The sequence below is a fragment of the Sinohyriopsis cumingii genome, unplaced genomic scaffold, assembly GCF_028554795.1.
Source record: "Sinohyriopsis cumingii isolate HCF-2022 unplaced genomic scaffold, ASM2855479v2 utg000646l, whole genome shotgun sequence".
NCBI classification, from domain to species: domain Eukaryota; kingdom Metazoa; phylum Mollusca; class Bivalvia; order Unionida; family Unionidae; genus Sinohyriopsis; species Sinohyriopsis cumingii.
In genome coordinates this window covers 1,901,226-1,924,391 of record NW_028315921.1, presented here as the reverse complement: position 1 = coordinate 1,924,391, position 23,166 = coordinate 1,901,226, and the positions used below count along the sequence as shown (strand labels likewise).

Here is a 23,166-nt window from a genome sequence, read left to right as displayed (position 1 = left end):
TTCCCCTTTTGTTCTTGATATTTACGATTTAAATACGTATTTCTATCCTTTTGTTCTCTTTCGCTTCTTTGTGACATCGAAATCAAGAAATATGGCCTGTCGGGTGTAAAACCACAGATGCAATCAAGTTTAGGCATGATATACTCACTGCGGAATCAAAATGACTATAAATAGGACTGATTCCCCCTAGATACAGCTCGAGGAGTCTGTTAATAGTAAATGTCGACTGTTGGTACAACAAATCGTGTGACAATCAATTTTTAGTACATTAATACCAGGAATAATGTCGGTCACTTTGAGTTGTTTCCGCACAGCTTTAATATAAAGACAACCAGCCTTTTCTATAGCGGACGAATAGCGTGAGATGTATAATTACCTATCAACGTTTGAATTGAAAGTGGTATTTTTCGATGTCCACGCAACTATCTTGACAACTCCTTATTATTTGTGTTGTGACAGAAGACTAAAATAATTACTGTGTCTATTGGTAACAAGCGGACGGAGATAAATAAATACCAAAGTATTAGCCATTTCTCTTCAGTTTAAGTTGAGACTTCGCAACCGACACTGGTGTTGTTCAAAGAGAAATAATTGCAAAGATGGCAGACTTGGATATGGATAACAGAGATCCGAATGAATTGAACGGTCACATTAAGGTACAGTTTCAAAATAAGCAATTAATTTTATTTTTAAAATAAAAATTTAGTAAATGATCGCGGAGAAATATCATCAAAGTTTATTTCCCAATTTGTTTGATTGGTTTTAATCCCATTATTTTCATCCAAGATAGGTCTATTGTGTACACTGACATTTATCCTTCTAATGGAACAATTAAGTGCCTTTCCAGAGAGTTACAACGACTGTTGACTAAGTTTGGTCTGGGCAGCTTTCAAACTCGGACTAATATGGCCGCATGGTCCGACATGCGAACCATGAAGGCACGGATGCTCTCTCTAAATTTACATTTTGAAGGAATATGAAATGTTTCATGTTGCTTAAATTATTTTAATTAACCAGATTGTTGAAAAATATTTGTTTAGTTTGGCGCGCGCTGTTCAATTTAGAGGACATGTTGGTCGTACTTATAAGCTGAACGAGAAAGAGAAAATATCGTCTTCAATTTAGCACAATTATTACTGCTCTACTCCCCATGAAGAGCTAGGACGATAGTTCTTTTACCACTCCTTCATGGTATATTTTGTGTGATATGCTTGCTGATATGCACCATTTTCATAACTTTGTCTCTATATTTATTGTATCCTAAAGAGAAAGTTACATGTCATAAGTTTGTGATCCTGCATCGGATCTGGAACCGCGTTGGCTTAATCTTGTCATAATACCCTAGCTATTTTAATGAGATAGTTTTGAATTTCGATTATTCCAGTCCGTTCCAAGCATCATAGTGTGACACTTTTTGCCTGAACACGCGACAGCTATTGAATCAATCAATCAACCTTTCGTGGGTGTATGTCCATAAACTATCATCCCCACTGCCATTTCCTTTCGACATAGGGCCATCACGCTATATTCGTGGCAAATTAAAGTTTAAAATAACCCATCCTACGTTAATATTACCTTGACGATCTCATCGATATGTCCAGTTACCTTAAATTTCATTCTATTCCGAATATAACCGTATTCTTCTGTAATTTATTTGTTGATGATTAAACATGAAGGAGATATGAACGTACATTCTGGGCCATGTATCTGCTAAGATAACTGGGATATGTATATCAAAGTTATTTATTTTTTCTTTATTATCTATTGTGGATTGTGCTGCCCCCTATTTCATTATGTTTACTCGAGACCTACTGTCGCTTGTAATTTGCAACAACAATTGAAAGAACACATATTAGCCATGAATTGACATGAATAATGAGTTGTATTACTCTTAGTTATATACATATCTGTCATTTATTGTTGTATTCATAAGACTTGACTGAAATGCAAACGATTCATTTTTGTTTTTACAGGTCAATTTTGAAGATGTCCTTGGTGAGCCAGAGGGAGTTCGTAGCATTGACTGTGTATGGCGTAACAGTTATGCATGTTTCAACTGCGGCAAAAATTGCATGTACAAGTTTCTGACAACAATCTGTGGTATCTGCATTGCTCTCGGATGGGGATGTGAATTCGCTTGCACCTCTTTCCAACACATTTGGTGTCTGACACCATGCATGAGGGAATTTTCCATTGCTTGCGGCTTTCTCCAGAAGTGCTTTGGAACCATCATTAACTGTTGTATATCGCCAGTATGTGAAGCTTGTGGCATGTGTCTCAGCAAGATACATGTTCACAACAAATAAAAAAGCATTTACGTTTTTCGACCTAGTGTTCCACAACAACCAAGTTGCTATACTCTCTTGTTTTTTGAGAAATTACAGTTACTCTTACATAGGATAGGTCAACGTAAACATGAATACATTGCAACGTGTACTGAATGATATGTTCAAATGTCTCACAACATAATATGTACATCTTCTGAATTATGTTCAACATCAAGTACTTTGATTGGCTATGGTCTTGAATTCAGCTCTGAGACTAAAGGATTCACATTACTGTGAAATTTCCTTCCTTCTAATATGCGATGGAACAGTCTTCAAGTGACTGATTAATATAATTTATCTTTATATATATGACACATGATATATTTTATACAAGTCGTTAATAAATGTTTTCTAAGAAACGTTATGTCCTTTTTGTTTTCTGTTCCTATTCATATATACGCTAGTGGTGTTGCTATTTAAGCAAAATGAATGATGATATACCTATGCTTCAATAACATAATATGAACCCACGATATGAAAAGGATATCATATCAGTGGACATAATATGGAACATTAATCCATAGATTTATTCCCTATTGGTGGTAGTTGTTGCTCTACCAAAATATATGGTTACATATCAGTACAGCCCAGTTTCAATAACAGTTTTAGTATTTTTTCTTACCTGAATATAGGGCAAAAGTATGGGAAAAGTGTGACATAAAAGTATACTTTATACCGACCTTACTTAAACCTATAGTATTAATGAATATACTGGTCATCGTTGTAAGTGCATGTAGAATCAAAAAAGACACATCCCAATGCTCATCACCACATAAAAATGTCTACACTAGAATGCATGTTAGAATCTATGTCACAAAATACATAAAACTTCTAGGGCTGAGTTTTCTTTCCAATATGACCCTAAAATGATATGATTATGTATATTGCATAAGTATGATTGAAGCACCAGTTTTAAGGAAAATGAAAGTTGCCTCCGCATGACAAAGATGACGAAATTGATTCATAACAGTATGAACATTGAATAAGAGGATTTAAAAGCGATAATCAAACAAAACGTGCATCACATTTAAGAAGAAATGGAAATATTTACTTCGTCATTTAGTTCGGAAAGAGGGTTTTGTATTTGTGTCAAAACAGTGTGATCTAGTCAAACCAGTTAGAGTTCAAATAACTCAAAATAAATAAAACGTCTGCGAATCTTGTTTATTGTCTTGTAAAATATATCCGATGGATTAGACGACACACAACATAGCATCGAGTTTCGCTAATACAACTACGACGGCTGAAAGTTGGATATTGTCACCCCACCACCCAATCCCACACATAGGTATGTTACCAATAAATGTCATCTCAGATACGATCAAGCTTCCACATAAACCGGGCTTAACCTATAGTATAAATGTGTGTGTGTGTGTGTGTGTGTGTGTGTTATTCGATTGTCAATATGTGTTAATTGCAGGAGTTCTACTACTACATAATTTTATTTTAAATTTAGTGAAATAAAATGCGACACACTCAACAAGCTTTCAATGCAGAAACAAGTTTTGTCACGGATTGTCTTCAATTTCCACTGCTGTGGAGGTCATTTTTAAGACCTTGTTTGAGTTTTCTTTGAGACATGTCACTAATTTTGAAATGTGGTACATAAAAGGGGATGTTTTATCAAATAAAGTAATTGGACAAGCAGTATCTTGTTTTATGAAAATAGTCTATCAGCTTGTTGGGGCCCCGACTTGCCAAGTGATCTAAAGCGCTCTCCGTTACGGATCACTGCCATCACACCTCTGACTGCGTGGGTTCGAGTCATGGATTCGGCCAATGCTGGTATGTGAGAAAGCTTGCCAGTAGCTTCTCGTGGGTCAGTGGTTCTTTCTGGGGTTTTCCTGGCTTCTTCCTCCACCATTAATACTGGCCGCCATATATAACTATCGTGTGCAGAAAAATGGCGTTAAACCCAACAACAACAACAACTATCAGCTTGTTTCTTCATCTGAAAGGACCTCAGGTCATTGTCTCTCATAGCTATAAACTCTAAAATGAATTGGGGACACTCAATGAAGCTGACTGTTGAATAGAACATAACAGTCTTTCCCCTTATCATTTTATGTTTTAACGTGTGACATTCAAATGAAACTATCGTTGTATTCATATATGTAGGTTTCAAATATTCAAATATAATTATTTTTATGTTAAACAATCTAATGATTATTTATTCATCATTCAGTAAAGAAGTAATTAGCTCAAACGTAGATTCTACATATTTGTTTTCATCTGACTATGTTCGGAACAAAAGAGATGATACAGTTTTGTTTATTAGTAACGGTATCCCGGCGGATCACTGGTTAACGTGCCTGCGCTGAGTGTTTGAATTCTGGATGGGCCAGACCAAGCTTTTGTGTAAGGCACTTTACTCGCTTGGCCTTAACCCATAATAGTCATGCCAATCTCAGGTCAAATGCCTATAAATAAAATATTATGTAGTGGTACATAGTCTGACTGTAATTTCTTTTGCATTTCTAAGATAAGTAAAGTGCATAAAATACATGTAATTAGAGACATTTAGATCAGCGGATTTGAAGCTGATTTACCTTCTGTATGTTTAACACAGTCTGGCCATGCCAGGAGATTTTATGTTAGATATTGACTGATGTTATAATGTTTACCAAACATTATTTTCGTAAAGAAATTTGACATACAGTTTGATGTCAAACACGTTAGATTTGAATGAGTCGGATAAAAGATAAAGATTCAGTTTATTATACATATGTAATACGGATCACGGCACAAACTGCGTATTAAAAGGATGAAGAACATATACTCGCTCAGAGCGAAGAAGTAACTTACATTGATCTTAGTGCACGGCAAATGTGATGTTCATTCATTCATATGATCTATATCAAGCGTGCACAGCCTTGCGTAAATTTAATTGAGCAATTACTTGTATATTGCAAATCATTTTTATATTTCTACCATACCAGTAAGGAGAATGTACATGATATATTATTCGCCAACATGTTTTTCAAATACAGATGACATTAATTCGTCTCTAGGTCAGCAAATCTGTTCGTATATTCATAATTAAAGGTCGACGCTAATATAGTTTTATTTACTCAAGGAAACACGTGCTAGTTTTGTTTCTTTATCATCGACTGCACTTGCAGCATCTACGCGAGGAGCGATGTTTAAATTCAACATAATTCGGAACAAACGTAGCTTAAGTCTTTTGTATTGGAACTAGAATTATCCTACGGTACACGTTACAAATGTGTAATCAATAAACAAAAGATAACGTTATATGATATCTGCAAAGATATTTCATGGTCCATCTAATGTTCTATATCAGAATTGATTAAAGTACCATTAAATTCCATTTATATTTGGGTAAAAATTTTAGCTTCATGGGATTGGATATTAGAGGTATTTTATTTTCACTTTGTTTCTAAGATAATGTGAGCAACGCCATCCTTAATATAGCCAATATATCGATTAATTGTGCTGCATGCACAGTATAAAGGATACCCTGGGATTCGTTGGCGATGAAATAAATTGAAATATTCATATTTATTATTTGGTTTTAAATCTCTAGTACATTAAGAGCATCTAGTTTTCGTCATACAGAATACGTTTGCTTTTCTGTTTACCCTCAAAGATTCCGTTAGTGAACCGATGGATCAGTATTTAAAGTTTTATAATCACCACGATATTGAGCTAAGAATATACTTATGAAGAACATTACATGCTGATACAAAACAATAGCAAAACAAATTTGCAAACCACGTTCTCGTCTATATCTTTTTCTTTTTCTTCTATGAATCAGTGATGAGACATTCCGTAACCGCTGTTGTAGAAATGCACATCATTTCAACTCTATGGCACCGTCAAAACGCAATCACAGTTATGAACAAAAAAGCTATACCGTTTGGCAGTTTCATCAATTCCTAGAGGCAAACATTGGGCATTATGTTTTCATGCTTATTATGTTAAATATTTGCCTTACCTGTAATTTCGTATTCATTGATAACTGTCTTAACGTTCAATATCTGTTTAATGCATTTTAAAGTGCTTATTAATCGTAAACAGTTGTGGAAAACAAGAATAATCAAACAATGAAATTTAAATGTTTGATTTCTTTTGTTCTTTCTTATTTTTTGTCTCTTGTTATTGCGGGGATACGTTCTACGGCATAATAATACATATATGTTATACTTCGATTCCCTTTCACCTCTTGATATGTACGTATTAAATGTGTACTCTTCGATTCCTTATCACTTCTTGACACTTACGTATTAAATGTTTTTTTTTTATATACTTAAATATGTATTGTATAAATCAATTCCTCTTCATGTTTATATATTTGCTTATTAGATTATTATTCTATACTTCCATTCCCTTTTTGTTCTTGATATTTACGATTTAAATACGTATTTCCATCTTTTTGTTCTCTTTCGCTTCTTTGTGACATTGAAATCAAGAAATATGGCCTGTCGGGTGTAAAACCACAGATACAATCAAGTTTAGGCATGATCTACTCACTGTGGAATCAAAATGACTATACCTTGGACTGATTCCCCCTAGATATAGCTCGAGGAGTCTGTTAATAGTAAATGTCGACTGTTGGTACAACAAATCGTGTGACAATCAATTTTTGGTACATTAATACCAGGAATAATGTCGGTCACTTTGAGTTGTTTCCGCACAGCTTTAATATAAAGACAACCAACTTTTTCTATAGCGGACGAATAGCGTGAGATTTATAATTACCTATCAACGTTTGAATTGAAAGTGGTATTTTTCGATGTCCACGCAACTATCTTGACTACTCCTTATTATTTGTGTTGTGACAGAAGACTAAAATAATTACTGTGTCCATTGGTAACAAGCGGACGGAGATAAATAAATCCCCAAAGTATTAGCCATTTCTCTTCAGTTTAGTTTGAGACTTCGCAATCGACACTGGTGCTTGAGGAATTCACAAAGAAATAATTGCAAAGATGGCAGACTTGGATATGAATAACAGAGACCCGAATGAATTGAACGGTCACATTAAGGTACAGTTTCAAAATAAGCAATTAATTTTATTTTTAAAATAAAAAGTTAGTAAATGATCGCGAAGGAATATCATCAAAGTTTATTTTCCAATTTGTTTGATTGGTTTTAATCCCACTATTTTTAACCAAGGTAGGTCTATCGTCTACACTGAAATTTTTCCTTCTAGTGGCACAATTAAGTGCCTTTCCAGAGAGTTGCAACGACTGTTGACTAAGTTTGGTCTGGGCTGCTTTCAAACTCGGACTAGTATGGCCGTATGGTCCGACACGCGAACCATGAAGCCACTGATGCCCTCTATAAATTTACATTTTGAAGGAATACGAAATGTTTCATGCTGCTTAAATCATTTGAATTTTCCAGATTGTTGAAAAATATTTGTTTAGTTCGGCGCGGGCTGTTCAATTTGGAGGACAAATTGGTCGTACTTATAAGCTGAACGAGAAAGAGAAAATATCGTCTTCAGTTTAGCACAATTATTACTGCTCTACTCCCCATGAAGAGCTAGGACGATAGTTTGTTTACCACTCCTTGATGGTACCTTTTGTGTGATATGCTTGCTGATATGCACCATTTTCATAATTTTGTCTCTATTTTTTTGTATCATAAAGAGAAAGATACATGTCAGAAATCCTGCATCGGATCTGTAACAGCGTTGGTTTAATGTTGTCATAATGCCCTAGCTATTTTAATGAGATAGTTTTGAATTTCGATTATTCCAGTATGTTCCAAGCATCATAGTGTGACTCTTTTTGCCTGAACACGCTACAGCTATTGAATCAATCAATTAACCTTTCGTGGGTGTATGTACATAAACTATCATCCCCACTGTCATTTCCTTTCGACAGAGGGCCATCACGTATATTTGTGGCAAATTAAAGTTTAAAATAACCCATCCTACGATATCATTACCTTGACGATCTCATCGTTATGTCCAGTTACCTTACATTTCATTCTATTCTGAATATATCCGTGTTCTTCTGTAATTTTTTTGTTGATGACTAAGCATGAAAGAGATATGAACGTACATTCTGGGCCATGTATCTGCTAAGATAACTGGGAAATGTATATCAAAGTTATTAATTTTTTCTTTATTATCTATTGTGGATTGTGCTACCCGCTGTTTACTCGAGACCTACTGTCGCTTGTAATTTGCAACAACAATTGAAAGAACACATATTAGCCATGAATTGACATGAATAATGAGTTGTATTACTCTTAGTTATATACATATCTGTCATTTATTGTTGTATTCATAAGACTTGACTGAAATGCAAACGATTCATTTTTGTTTTTACAGGTCAATTTTGAAGATGTCCTTGGTGAGCCAGAGGGAGTTCGTAGCATTGACTGTGTATGGCGTAACAGTTATGCATGTTTCAACTGCGGCAAAAATTGCATGTACAAGTTTCTGACAACAATCTGTGGTATCTGCATTGCTCTCGGATGGGGATGTGAATTCGCTTGCACCTCTTTCCAACACATTTGGTGTCTGACACCATGCATGAGGGAATTTTCCATTGCTTGCGGTTTCCTCCAGAAGTGCTTTGGAACCATCATTAACTGTTGTATATCGCCAGTATGTGAAGCTTGTGGCATGTGTCTCAGCAAGATACATGTTCACAACAAATAAAAAAGCATTTATGTTTTTCGACCTATTGTTACATAACAACCAAATTGTTATACTCTCTTGTTGTTTAAGAAATTACAGTTACTCTTACATAGGATAGGTCAACATAAACATGAATACATTGCAAGGTGCACTGAATGATATGGTCAAAAGTCTCTGCAACATAATATGTACATCTTCTGAATTATTTTAAACATCAAGTACTTTGATTGGCTATGGTCTTGAATTCAGCTCTGAAACTAAAGGATTGACATTACTGTGATATTTCCATCCTTCTAATATGGGATGGAACAGTCTTCAAGTGACTGATTAATATAATTTATCTTTATATGTATATATGACACATGATATATTTTATACAAGTCGTTAATAAATGTTTTCTAAGAAACGTTATGTCCTTTTTGTTTTCTGTTCCTATTCATATATACGCTAGTGGTGTTGCTATTTAAGTAAAATGAATGATGATATACCTATGCTTCAATAACATAATATGAACGCACGATATGAAAAGGATATCATATCAGTGGATATAATTTGGAACATTAATCCATAGATTTATTCCCTATTGGTGGTAGTTGTTGCTCTACCAAAATATATGGTTACATATAAGTACAGCTCAGTTTCAATAACAGTTTTAGTATGTCTTTGTACCTGAATGTAGGGCAAAGTATGGGAAAAATGTGACGTACAAGTATACTTTATACCTACCTTACTTAAACCTATTGAATTAATGAACATACTGGTCATCGTTGCAAGTGCATGTAGAATTACGAGCTTTTTTCCAGCAAGAGATGTCGTACGAAAACGCACATAAATCTCCCTAATGGATTAATAACAATTATTTACTTGCCTATCTTAGCTGTCGTAAAATTCATTAAAACATACATTTGTTACTTTTCAGCACCTGTGTATCGGTTCATGACACATTCAACTTCGTTCATGTTACTTAGACATGCTTTTGAACATGTATGTATCCTACCGTCATATTGATATAAATTTTTATATGCGTGTGTTGCTACTAAAGAGGTTGCATTCAATAAAGACACATCCCAATGCTCATGACCTTATAAAAATGTCTACACTAGAATGCATGTTAGAATCTGTCACAACATACACGCAAATTGTAGGGCTGAGTTTTCTTTCCAATATGACCTTAAAAATGATATGAATATGTATATTGCATAAGTATGATATAAGCACCAGTTTTAAGGAAAATGAAACTTGCCTCCCCATGACAATGATGACGAAATTGATCCATAACATTCTTCATTTATTTCCTCTGGAGTGTATGTTATTTTTAAGACCTCGTTTGAGTTTCTTTATAAGACTTGTCAATAATTCTGGAACATTTACATAAAAGGGATGATTTATCAAATAAAGAAATTGGAAAAGCAATAGCCTGTTTTATGAAAACATTCTATCAGCTTGTTCATTTATTTGAAAGGAATTTAGGTCATAGTCTCTCATAGTTATGAACTGTAAAATGAATTTTGGACACTCCTTGTAAGTGCGTGTTGAATAGAACAGAACACTCTGTCCCTTGTCATCTTATGTTTTAACGTGTAATCTTATATGTAGGTATCAAATGTTTAAATGTAATTATTTTTCTGGTAAACAATCTACTGATTATTTATTCATCTTTCAGTAAAGAAGTAATTAACTCAAACGTCGATTCTACATATTTGTTTTCATCTTACTATTTTCGGAACAAAAACAGATAATATAGTTTTGATTGTAAGAAACGGTATTCCGGCGGATCACTAGTTAGGGCGCATGATACAAAATCTGTGTACTGTGGGTTCGAATCCTGCATGGACCAGACCAGGCTTTTGTGCAAGGCAGTTTACTCGCATGGCCTTAACCTATAATAGTCATGTTAATTTGAGGTCAGATACCTATAAATAAAATATCAGGAAGTGGCCCATAGTCTGACTGTAATTTCTTTTGTAATTCAAAGATAAGTAAAGTGCATAAAATGAATGTAATTAGAGACATTTAGACCAGCGGATGAGATAATGATTTACCTTCTGTCTGTGTAAACCAATCCGGCCATGCCAGGAGTTTTTGTGCTAGATATTCACCGATGTTATAAAGTTTAGCAAACATTATTTTTGTAAAGAATTTTGACATACATTTTGAAGGCAAACAAGTTAGATTTTAATGTGTCGGCTATAAAGAAAAACCTTCAGTTAAGAATACATATGTAATACGGATCAGGGCAAAATCTTCGTATTGGGAGGATGAAGAACATATACTCGCTCGGAGGGAAGAATTAACCTACATTTATCATAGCTCAAAGCAAATGTGAATGTTTATTCGTTCATATGGGCCGCGTGGAATTCGGTAAGTAATTAGCATGATTTATATCAAGCGTGCACAGCTTTGCGTAAACTTAATTGAGCAATTATTTGCATAGTGCAAATTGTTTTAATATTACTTCAATACCAGCAAGGATAATGTATATGATATATGTTTCGCCAACATGTGGTTCAAATACAGATGACATTAATTCGTCTCTAGGTCAGCGAATCTGTTTACACATTCATAATAAACGGTCGACGTTAATATAGTTTGTTTTCAGGGAAACACATGCTGGTTTTGTTTATTTATCACCGACTCCACTTGGAGCATCCACGCGAGGAGTGATTTTTAAATTCAACATAATTCGGAACAAACGTAGCTTAAGTCTTTTGTATTGAAATCAGAATTATCTTACAGTAAACGTTACAAGTGTGTAATCAATAAACAAAACATAACGTTATATGATATCTGCAAGGATATTTCTTTTCCCCATCTAATTTTCTATATCAAAATTGATTAAAGTACCATTAAATTCCATTTATATTTGGGTGAAAAGTTTAGCTTCATGGGATTGGATATTAGAAGTATTTTATTTTCACTTTGTTTCTAAGATAATGTGAGCAACGGCATTCTTAATGTCGCGCACATATCGATGAATCCAGCTGCATGCATCGTAATAATTATACCCTGTAATTTATTTACGATGAAATAAATTGAAATATTCATATTTATTATTTGGTTTTAAAAGCCTATGTAATTTAGAGCATCTAGCAGGTTTCATAATGAATACGTTTGCTTTTCTAGATGTTTACCCTCAACGTTTCCGTTAGCAAACCGATGGATCAGTATTTAACGTTTTATAAACACCACGATATTGAGCTAAGAATATAGTTATAAAGAACATTACATACTGACACAAAACAATAGCAAAACAAATTTGTAAACCACGTTGCTTTGCGTTATATATATATATATATATATATATATATATATATATATATATATATATATATATATATATATATATATATATATATATATATATATATTCCTTTTTCGTTTACTCCTATGACCCAGGCCAAAAATTGTCAATAAGGATCCTCAGCGATGAAACATTTCGTACCCGCTGTTGCAGAACCGCATGATATTTTACGCTATTGCACCGTCAAAACGCAATCTCAATTCAGAATTAAAAGTTAATCCGTTGGAAGTTTAATCAATTCCAAAATGCAAATAGTGGGCAATTTGTTTTCCTGCTCACTGTGTGCAATATTTGTCTTTCCTGTGATTTCTCATTCATTGATATCTGTCTTAACATGTCAATAAGTATTTTAATGCAATTGTAAAGCGAATATTAATGGTAAACAGTTGTTGAAAACAAATATAATCATTCAATTAAATTTAGATGTTTGATGTTTCGTTTTTGTTTCTGGTTTGTTTTTCTTCTTCTGTTGTTATTGCGTGGAAACGTTCTACAGCATAGTAATAAATACGTATTATATTTCGATTCCCTTTCACTTCTTGATACTTGTTAAATATGTATTCTTCGATTCGCTATCACTTCTTGCTACTTACGTATTAAATGTGTTTGTATACTTCGATACCCTTTGACATTTTATACATACGTATTTAGTAGGTATTCTATACTTCGACTCCTTTTCAATTTTTGATACTTACTTATTAAATGATTATTCTATACTTCCGTTCCCCTTTAGGTTTTTGATATTTACGTTTTAAATACATATTTCTATGCTTAAGTTCATATTTGCTTTTTCCTGACTGCGAAGTCAAGAAATATATCCTGTCATGTGTAAAACCACAGATACAATCAAGTTTAATTCTGATCTACTCACTGCGGAATCCAAATTACCATACCTAGGACAGTTGCCCCCTTAATATAGCTCGAGGATTCTGTTAATAGTTAATGTCGAATGCTGGTACAACAAATCCTGTGACAATCAATTTTTGGTACATTAATATAAGGAATAATGTCGGTCATTTTGATTTGTTTCCTCAACGCTGCGATACAAAGTGAAACTACCTTTCCTATAGCGGATGAATAGCGTTATATATATATATATATATATATATATATATATATATATATATATATATATATATATATATACACAATTACCAATCATCGTTTCAGTTGAAAGGAGTATTTTTTGATGTCCACGCAACTATCTTGACTACTCGGTACTATTTGTGTTGTGACACAGAAGACTAACATAATTACTGTGTCTATTGGTAACAAACGGACGCAGATAAATAAATCCCTACACATTAGCCATTTCTCTTCAGTTTAGTTTGAGACTTCGCAACCGACACTTGAGGAATTCACAAAGAAATTATTGCAAAGATGGCAGACTTGGACATGAATAACAGAGATCCGAATGAACTGAACGGTCATATTAAGGTACATTTTGAAAAGAAGCAATTAATTTTATTTTTAAATATAAATTTACTAAATGAGCGCGAAGGTATACCATAAAAGTTCATTTTTCAATTTGTTTGATAGCTTTTAATTCTATCATTTTCAACGTTGGCTGCTCTATCAACTACACTGAATTTTTTCCTTGCAACTGAAACAATTAAGTGTCAATCCAGAGAGCTACGACGAAACAACTGTTGACTCCGTTTGGTCAGGGCAGCTCAAATTACTTGAATTTAACAGGTTGTTAAAAATATTTTTTTAAGAAAGATACGCATTGTTTAATTAACAGGAAATATTGGTCGTACTTATAAGCTGAACGAGAAAGAGAAAACAAGAAGCTGAATTTAGCACGATTATTACGGCTCTGCACCCCATTAGAACCTAGGACTATAGCTTTTTTTCCCCACTCCTTGATGGTACTCTTTGTGTAATATGCTTGCTGATATGCACCATTGTCATTACTTTGTTCGCTATATTTCTTGTATCCTAAAGACAAAGTTACATGTCATTAGTTTGTGATCCTGCATCGGATCTGGAACCGCGTTGGCTAAATGCTGTCATCATGCCCTAGCTGTTTTAATGAGATAGTGTCGAATTTCGTTTATTCCAGTCCTTTCCAACCGTCCTGATGTGACTCTCTTTGTCTTGACACGCTACAACCACTGAATCATTCAATCAACTTCTCGTGGGTGCATGTCCATAACTTTCATCCCCACTGCCATTTCCTTTCGACAGAGTGCCATCACGTCATAATCCTGGCAAATTGAAGTTTAAAATAGCCCATCCAACAATAATATTGACTTGATGATCTCATCCCTATGTCCAGTTACCTTGAGTTTCATGCTTTTCTGAATATATCCGTGTTCTTATGTAATCTATTGTTGATCACTTAACATCAAAGAGATAAGAACGTAGATTCTGGGCCTTGTCTCTGCTAAGATAACTGATACGTGTTTATCAAAATTATTTATTTTTTCTTTATTGTCTATTTTGGATTGTGCTGCCTTCTATTTCATTCCGCTTACTCGAGACCTACTGTCGCTTGTAATTTGCAGCAAGACTTGAACGAACACATATTAAACACGAATTTACCTGAATAACAAATGATATTACTCTTAGTTATGTACATATCTGTCATTTATTGTTGTATTCATAAGACTTGACTGAAATGCAAAAGATTCCTTTTTGTTTTTGCAGGTCAATTTTGAAGATGTCCTTGGTGAGCCAGAGGGAGTTCGTAGCATTGACTGTGTATGGCGTAACAGTTATGCATGTTTCAACTGCGGCAAAAATTGCATGTACAAGTTTCTGACAACCGTTTGTGGTATTTGCATTGCTCTCGGATGGGGATGTGAATTCGCTTGCACCTCTTTCCAACACATTTGGTGTCTGACACCATGCATGAGGGAATTTTCCATTGCTTGCGGCTTTCTCCAGAAGTGCTTTGGAACCATCATTAACTGTTGTATATCGCCAGTATGCGAAGCTTGTGGCATGTGTCTCAGCAAGATACATGTTCACAACAAATAAAAAAGCATTTATGTTTTTCGACCTGTTGTTCCACGACAATCAAATTATTATACTATCTTGTTCTTTGAGAAATTACTGTTACTCTTACATAGGATAGGTCAACATAAACATGAATACATTGCAATATGTACTGAATGATATGGTCAAAAGTCTCTGCAACGTAAGATGTACATCTGATGAATTTTGTTAAATATCAAGTGCTTTGGTTGGCTATCATCTTGAACTCTGCTCTGAGACTAAATTATTGATATTGCTGTGATATGTCCATCCTTCTAATAAGAGACGGAGCAGTGCTCTAGTGACTGATTAATATAATTTATCTTTATATATATGGCACATGATATATTTTATACAAGTCGTTAATAAATGTTTTCTAAGAAAAGTTATGTCCTTTATGCTTTCTGTTCCTGGTCATACATAAGCCAGTGGTGATACTATTTAAGTAAAGAGAATGATGGCATACCCAAACTTCAATAACAAAATATGAAAGCTCGATCTGAACAGGATATCGTATCAATGAATATAATTTGGAAAATTAATCCGTATATGTATTCCCTATTGGTGGTAGTAGTTGTTCTACCAAAATGTATGGTTACATATAAGTACAGCTCAGTTTCAATAACAGTTTTAGTATGTTTTCTTACCTGAATGTAGGACAAAAGTATTGGAAAAGTGTGAAGTACAAGTACACTCTATACCTGACTTACACCTATAGTATAAATGAATATACTGGTCATCGTTGTAAGTGCATGTAAAATTAGGAGGTTGTCTTACAGCGAGAGATGTCTTACGAAAACGCACATAAACCTGTCTAATGGACTAATAACAATTGCTAACTTGCCTAATGTACCTGTCTTAAAATTCATTGAAACATACATTTGTTAATTTTTAGTACCTGTGTGTCAGGTTCACATTCGACTTGGTTCATATTACTTAGATCTGCTTGTGAGCATGTCTATATCCAGACGTCATATTGATTTAAACTTTATATGCGTTTGTTACTATTAAAAAGTGTGCCTTCTAAAAAAAACACATACCAATGCTCGTCACCACACAAAAATGTCTACTCGAGAATGCATGTTAGAATCTGTCACAAAATGTACGCAACTTCTAAGGTTGAGTTTCCTTTCCAATATGACCATAAAGTGATATGAATATATACATTGCATAAGTATGATAGAAATACCAGTTTTAAGGAAAATGAAACTTGCCTCCGCAAGACAAAGATGACGAAATTGATTCATAACAGTATGAACATTGAATAAGAGGATTTAAACGTAATAATGAAACAAAACGTGCATCACATTTAAGAAGAAATGGAAATATTTACTTCGTCATTTAGTCCGGGAAGAGGGTGTTATTGTATTTGTGTCAAGACAGTCTGAACTAGTTAAACCAGTTAGACTTCGTAGTATTCATAATAAATAAATGTCTGGGAATCTTGTTTATTGTCTTGTAAATCATGTCCGATGGATTAGACGATACACACAACATTGCATCAAATTTCGCTAATACAACTACGACGGCTGAAAGCTGGAAAACGTCACCCCACCACCCAATCCCACACATAGGTATGTTAGCAATAAATGTCATCTCAGATATGATCAAGCTTTCACATGCTCCGGGTTGAAACCTATAGTATACGTGTGTGTGTGTGTGTGTGTGTGTGTGTGTGTGTGTGTGTGTTTGATATTCGATTGTCAATATGTTTTAATTACAGGAGTTCGCCTATTAAATAAATTTTATTTTAAATTTAGAGAAATAAAATGCGACACACTCAACAAGCTATCAAGGCAGAAATAATTTCTGTCACTGATTGTCTTCTTTGATTTCCAGTGGAGTGTATGTTACTTTTAAGACCTCGTTTGAGTTTTCTTTGAGACTTGTCAATAATTCTGAAATGTGGTACATAAAATGGGATGTGTTATCAAAAGCAGTAACTGGACAAGCAATACCTTGTTTTATGAAAACATTCTATCAGCTTGTTTCTTCCTTTGAAAGGAACTCAGGTTATTGTCTCTCGTAGTTATGAACTCTAAAATGAATTGGGGCGCTCCTTGAAAGTGCGTGTTGAATAGAACAGAACACTGTTTTCCCTTGTCATCTTATGTTTTAACGTGTGACATTCAAATGAAAATATCGTTGTATTCTTATATGTAGGTATCAAATGTTTAAATATAATTATTTTTCTGTTAAACAATCCAATGATTATTTATTCATCATTCAGTAAAGAAGTAATTAACTCAAACGCAGATTCTACATATTTGTTTTCATCTTACTATTGTCGGAACAAAACAGATGATATAGTTTTGATTGTAAGAAACGGTATTCCGGCTGATCACTGGTTAGCGTCCCTGATACAAAATCTGTTTACTGAGGGTTCGAATCTTTCATGCATCAAGCAGCTTTTGTGCAAGGTACTTTACTCGCATGGCCTTAGCCCATAATAGTCATGCTAATATGAGGTCAAATGCCTATAAATAAAATATCAGGAAGTGGCTCATAGTCTGATTGTAATTTCCTTTGCATTTATAAGTAAAGTGCATGAAATGCACGTAATTACAGACATTTAGATCAGCGGATGAGAGGATGATTCACGTGCTGTCTGTGTAACACATTCTGCCCATGCCAGGAGATTTTATGCTAGTTATTCACCGATGTTATGATGTTTAGCAAACATTATTTTCGTAAAGAAATTTGACATACAGTTTGAAGGCAAACACATTTGATTTTAATGTGTCGAATAAAAAGATGAACCTTCAGTTTATTATACATATGTAATACGGATCACGGCAAAAAACTTCGTAATGAGAGGATGAAGAACATATACTTGCTCAGGGCGAAGAAGTAACGTACATTTATCTTAGTGTACGGCAAATGTGAATGTTCATTCATTCATATGATCTATATCAAGCGTGCACAGCCTTGCAGAAACTTAATTGAGCAATTACTTGTATGGTGCAGATAATTTTTATATTTGTTCAATACCAGTAAGGAAAATATACATGCGATATTTTTCGTTAACATGTGGTTCAAATACAGATGACAGTAATTCGACCCTAGGTCAGCGAATCTGTCCGCATATTCATAATTAAAGGTCGGAGATAATATAGTTTGTTTTCAAGGAAACACGTGCTGGTTTTGTTTATTTATCGCCGACGGCACTTGGAGCATCCACGCGTGGAGTGATATTTAAATTCAACGTAATTTGGAACAAACGTAGCTTAAGTCTTTTGTATTGGAACCAGAATTATCCTACAGTAAACGTTACAAGTGTGTAATCAATAAACAAGACATAATATAATAACTGCAAAGATATTTCATGTTCCATCTAATTTTCTATATCACAATTGATTAAAGTACCATTAAATTCCATTTATATTTGGGTAAAAGGTTTATCTTCATGGGATTGGATATTAGAGGTATTTTATTTTCACTTTATTTCTACGATAATGTGAGCAACGCCATCCTTAATATTGCGAGGATATCGATTACTCATGCTGCATGCATAGTAATAATTATTTTCTGTAATTCATTTGTGATGAAATAAAATGAAATATTCATATTTATTATTTGCTTGTAAATCGCTAGGACATTTAGAGCATCTAGTTTGCTTGAGACAGAATACGTTTGTTTTTCTAGATGTTTATCCTCAAAGTTTCCGTTAGTTTACCCACGAATCAGTATTTGACATTTTATAAACACCACGTTATTGAAGTAAGAATGTACGTATACTTACGTATTAAATGTGTATTCTATACTTCGATTCCCTTTCATTTCTTGATACTTACGTATTAAATGTGTTTTATATATTTCGATACCCTTTGACATTTTATACATACGTATTAAATGTGCATTCTATACTTCGATTCCTTTTCAATCTTTGATACTTACTTATTAAATATTTATTATATACTTCCATTCCCATTTAGTTCTTTATATTTACGTTTTAAATATATATTTCTATCCTTAAGTTCACTTTCGTTTCTTCCTGACTTCGAAATCAAGAAATATGGCTTGCCGTTTGTAAAACCACAGATACAGTCAAGTTTAGGTATGATCTACTCACTGCGGAATCCAAATGACTATACCTAGGACAGTTGCCCTCTTGATATAGCTCGAGGAGTCTGTTAATAGAGAATGTCGAATGTTGGTACAACAAATCCTGTGACAATCTATTTTTGGTACATTAATATAAGAAATAATGTCAGTCACTTTGATTTGTTTCCGCACATCTGCAAAACAAAGTCAAACAACTTTTTCTATAGCGGGCAAATATCGTGAGATTATAATCACTAATCATCGTTTGAATTGAAAGAGGTATTTTTCGATGTCCACGCAAGTCTCTTGACTACTCTGTACTATTTGTGTTGTGACAGAAGACTATTATTATTACTGTGTCTATTGGTAACAAACGGAAGCATATAAATAAATCCCCACACCATTAGCCATTTCTCTTCAGTTTAGTTTGAGTCTTTGCAACAGACACTTGTGGAATTCAAAAAGTACTAATTGCAAAGATGGCAGACTTGGATATGAATAACAGAGATCCGAATGAATTGAACGGTCACATTAAGGTACAGTTTCAAAATAAGCACCGAATTTTATTTTTGAAATAAAAATTTACTAAATGAGCGCGAAGGTATACCATAAAAGTTCATTTTTCAATTTGTTTTACTGGTTTAGATTCAATCGTTTTTAAGCCAAGGCTGGTCTATCGTCTACGCTTTGATTGTTCCTTGCAATTGGAACAATTAGGTGCCTTTCCAGAGAGTTACGACGACTGTTGACTCAGTTTGGTCTGGGCAGCTTTCAAATTTGCACTATACTGGCCGCCAGGTCCGACACACGAACCATGTAGCCACAGATGCTCTCTATAAATTTACATTTTGAAAGGAAGATGAAATTTTAATGCTTCTTAAATTATTTGAATTTAACAGGTTGTTAAAAAGAATTATTTTCAGTTTGGTACGCGTTGTTTAATTTACAGGAACAATTGGTCGTACTTATAAGCTGACCAAGAAAAACAACCCACCTTGAATTGTGCACAATTTGTATGGCTGTACACCCAATTAGAACCTAGGACTATTGCTCTTTTACCAGTCCTTGATGTTACTTTGTGTGTGATATGCTTGCTTATATGCACCATTTTCATAACTTTGTTCGCTATATTTCTTGTATCCTATAGACACAGTTACATGTCATCCGTTTGTGATTCTGCATCGGATCTGTAACAGCGTTGGCTTAATGTTGTCATATTGCCCTGACTATTTTAATGTGATAGTTTCATTTATTCCAGTTCTTTCCTACCGTCCTGATGTGACTCTTTTTGCCTCGACACGCTACAAATATTGAATCAATCAATCAACCTTTCGTGGTTGTATATCTATAAACGCCCATCCCCACTGCCATTTTCGTTCGACAAAGGACCATCACGTCATATTCCTGGCAAACTGAAGTTTAAAATAACCCATCCAACAGTAACATTAACTTGACGATCTCATCGGTATGTCCAGTTACCTTGAAGTTCATGTTTTTCTGAATATACCAGTGTTCTTCTGCAATTTTTTGTTGATCACTAAACATCAGAGACGTAAGAACGCACATTCCGGATCTTGTCCCTGCTATGTATATCCAAATAATTTTGTTGTTGTTGTCTATGGTGGATTGTGATTCCCACTATTTTTTTCCGCTTTCTCGAGACCTACTGTCGCTTGTAATTTGCATTAAGAATTGAACGAACACATTTTAAACATGAACATACATGACTAACGAATTATATTTCTCTCAATTATAAACATATGTGTCATTTATTGTTATATTCATTAAACCTGACTGAAATGTACACAATTCTTATTTGTTTTTGCAGGTCAATTTTGAAGATGTCCTCGGTGAGCCAGAGGGAGTTCGTAGCATTGACTGTGTATGGCGTAACAGTTATGCATGTTTCAACTGCGGCAAAAACTGCATGTACAAGTTTCTGACAACCATCTGTGGTATCTGCATTGCCCTCGGATGGGGATGTGAATTCGCTTGCACCTCTTTCCAACACATTTGGTGTCTGACACCATGCATGAGGGAATTTTCCATTGCTTGTGGCTTCCTCCAGAAGTGCTTCGGCACCATCATCAGCTGTTGTATAGTGCCAGTATGCGAAGCTTGTGGCATGTGTCTCAGCCAGATTCATGTTCACAAAAAGTAATTCCAAAGATTTGAACTTTCTGACTGTATGTTCACCTAGAACCAAGTTATTATACCATCTTGCATTTGAACAATTTATCTTATGTATGCGAAGGTCCAACATAAACATGAATACATTGTAATATGTTTTTAATAAAATGGTAAAAGTCTCTACATCATAAGATATGGATTTTCAGAACCATTTTAAACATCAAGTACTTTTATTGGCTGTAGTTTAGAAGTCCCTACAGCTCTAAGACTAAAGTATTGATATTACTGTGATATTTCCATCCTTCTAATACGAGATGGAACAATGCAAAAGTGACTGATTAAAATCATGTATCTGCATATATACGGTACATGATACACTTAAGACAAGATATTAATAAATGTTTTTCAGAAATCTTAAATCGTTAATTTTTTGTAATCGGTGATATATAGCTAGCGATGATGGTAATTAATTAAAAATTGATTGAATACGTTACCATGCTTCAGACACAAAATATGAACGCATGATATGAACATGATATCATGACACTGGTTATATTTGGTAAAAGTAATCCATAGAATTATTCCCTATCGGCCGTAGTTACTTTTCTACCAGTATGCCTGATTACATACAGTATTGCTTAGCTTTGATCACAGCTCTAGCATGCTTTCGTACAGGCATGTAGGGCAAAAATTTGGGATACGTGTGACATAAGTAAACGTTAAACCTTACATATGGATAGAGTATATAGTTCATCGTTGTCAGTGCTTGTGAAACTAGGAATCGTTCTCTTCAAGGAGAGATGACTGGAGAAAATGCACATAAACGTACCTAATGGATTAATAACAATTGCAAGCTTGCCTTGATATGATGTCTTAAAATTCATTAAAACATAAATTCGTTAATTTGCAGTACATGACTATCTGGTCACGAACTATTCAACTTTGTTCATATTAATTAGATCTGCTCTTAAGTATGTCTGTATCCTGACGTAATTTTGATGCAAAATTTATTATATGCGTTTCCTACTACCAAAGAGGGGTTCTTCTTACAAAACACATACAAATCACCACACAACGACTAGATTAGAATGCATCTCAGAATAGATGTCACAAAATGTACAAAACTTCTAACGTCAAGCTTTCTCGCAAATGACCATTCAATGATATGAATATATCATTGTTTATTATCTTGATTAGCATGACCGGTGGAGAAGACGACACAAACAAAGCATCGAATTTTGCTAATACGACTATGACAGCTGAAAGGAGGAAAACGCCACCCCCAATCAAGCCCACACATAGGTACGTTACCTATAAAGGTCATGACGGGCAGAATCAAGCTTAACATAAACTTGGTTGAAAAATATATATATATATATATATATATATATATATATATATATATATATATATATATATATATATATATATATATATATATATATGTGTGTGTGTGTGTGTGTGTGTGTGTGTGTGCTGTTCGAGTGTCAATATGTGTTAGTTACAGGAGTTATATTACTAAATCAAACTTATTTTAATTTAGTGAAATAAAATACAAAATACTCAAGGAGCTTTTAATGCAGAAATAATGTTTCTTCTTTTATTTCCACAAGATTGTAGATTATTTTTAAGACCTCGTTTGATTTGTCTTTGAGTGTTGTCAATATTTACGGAATGTACAGAATGTGTAGATATTTTATCCAGTAAAGTAACTGCAAAAATAATTTACTGTTTTATCAAAACTTTCTATCAGCTTGTTTCTT

At 34.1% G+C, this 23,166-nt stretch overlaps 4 protein-coding genes across 4 annotated transcripts; all 4 read left to right on the top strand.

Annotated features, from left to right (window-relative positions):
* The first annotated feature begins 509 nt into the window (after positions 1–509).
* Positions 510–2,689, top strand: LOC149773555 (caveolin-3-like). The gene is made up of 2 exons (XM_089946414.1): positions 510–656; positions 1,974–2,689. Exons 1-2 carry the CDS (start codon positions 600–602, stop codon positions 2,304–2,306), a joined length of 390 nt encoding a protein of 129 aa, XP_089802540.1. The 5' UTR covers positions 510–599; the 3' UTR covers positions 2,307–2,689.
* A 4,519-nt stretch (positions 2,690–7,208) lies between these two features.
* On the top strand, positions 7,209–9,352 carry LOC149773554 (caveolin-3-like). Its single transcript, XM_089946413.1, has 2 exons — positions 7,209–7,336; positions 8,635–9,352. The coding sequence occupies exons 1-2, from the start codon at positions 7,280–7,282 to the stop codon at positions 8,965–8,967; spliced, it is 390 nt and encodes a 129-aa protein (XP_089802539.1). The 5' UTR covers positions 7,209–7,279; the 3' UTR covers positions 8,968–9,352.
* A 4,192-nt stretch (positions 9,353–13,544) lies between these two features.
* On the top strand, positions 13,545–15,614 carry LOC149773553 (caveolin-3-like). Its single transcript, XM_089946417.1, has 2 exons — positions 13,545–13,684; positions 14,900–15,614. The coding sequence occupies exons 1-2, from the start codon at positions 13,628–13,630 to the stop codon at positions 15,230–15,232; spliced, it is 390 nt and encodes a 129-aa protein (XP_089802543.1). The 5' UTR covers positions 13,545–13,627; the 3' UTR covers positions 15,233–15,614.
* A 4,069-nt stretch (positions 15,615–19,683) lies between these two features.
* Positions 19,684–21,816, top strand: LOC149773552 (caveolin-3-like). Its single transcript, XM_089946415.1, has 2 exons — positions 19,684–19,809; positions 21,102–21,816. The coding sequence occupies exons 1-2, from the start codon at positions 19,753–19,755 to the stop codon at positions 21,432–21,434; spliced, it is 390 nt and encodes a 129-aa protein (XP_089802541.1). The 5' UTR covers positions 19,684–19,752; the 3' UTR covers positions 21,435–21,816.
* The last annotated feature ends 1,350 nt before the right edge of the window (positions 21,817–23,166 follow it).

Excerpts from the sequence above, each read along its gene's own strand:
- LOC149773553 (XM_089946417.1), top strand. The coding sequence starts at position 13,628 with ATGGCAGACTTGGACATGAATAACAGAGATCCGAATGAACTGAACGGT. Across the intron at positions 13,685-14,899 it reads AACTGAACGGTCATATTAAG|GTCAATTTTGAAGATGTCCT; the intron begins GTACATTTTGAA and ends TTGTTTTTGCAG.
- LOC149773554 (XM_089946413.1), top strand. The coding sequence starts at position 7,280 with ATGGCAGACTTGGATATGAATAACAGAGACCCGAATGAATTGAACGGT. Across the intron at positions 7,337-8,634 it reads AATTGAACGGTCACATTAAG|GTCAATTTTGAAGATGTCCT; the intron begins GTACAGTTTCAA and ends TTGTTTTTACAG.
- LOC149773555 (XM_089946414.1), top strand. The coding sequence starts at position 600 with ATGGCAGACTTGGATATGGATAACAGAGATCCGAATGAATTGAACGGT. Across the intron at positions 657-1,973 it reads AATTGAACGGTCACATTAAG|GTCAATTTTGAAGATGTCCT; the intron begins GTACAGTTTCAA and ends TTGTTTTTACAG.
- LOC149773552 (XM_089946415.1), top strand. The coding sequence starts at position 19,753 with ATGGCAGACTTGGATATGAATAACAGAGATCCGAATGAATTGAACGGT. Across the intron at positions 19,810-21,101 it reads AATTGAACGGTCACATTAAG|GTCAATTTTGAAGATGTCCT; the intron begins GTACAGTTTCAA and ends TTGTTTTTGCAG.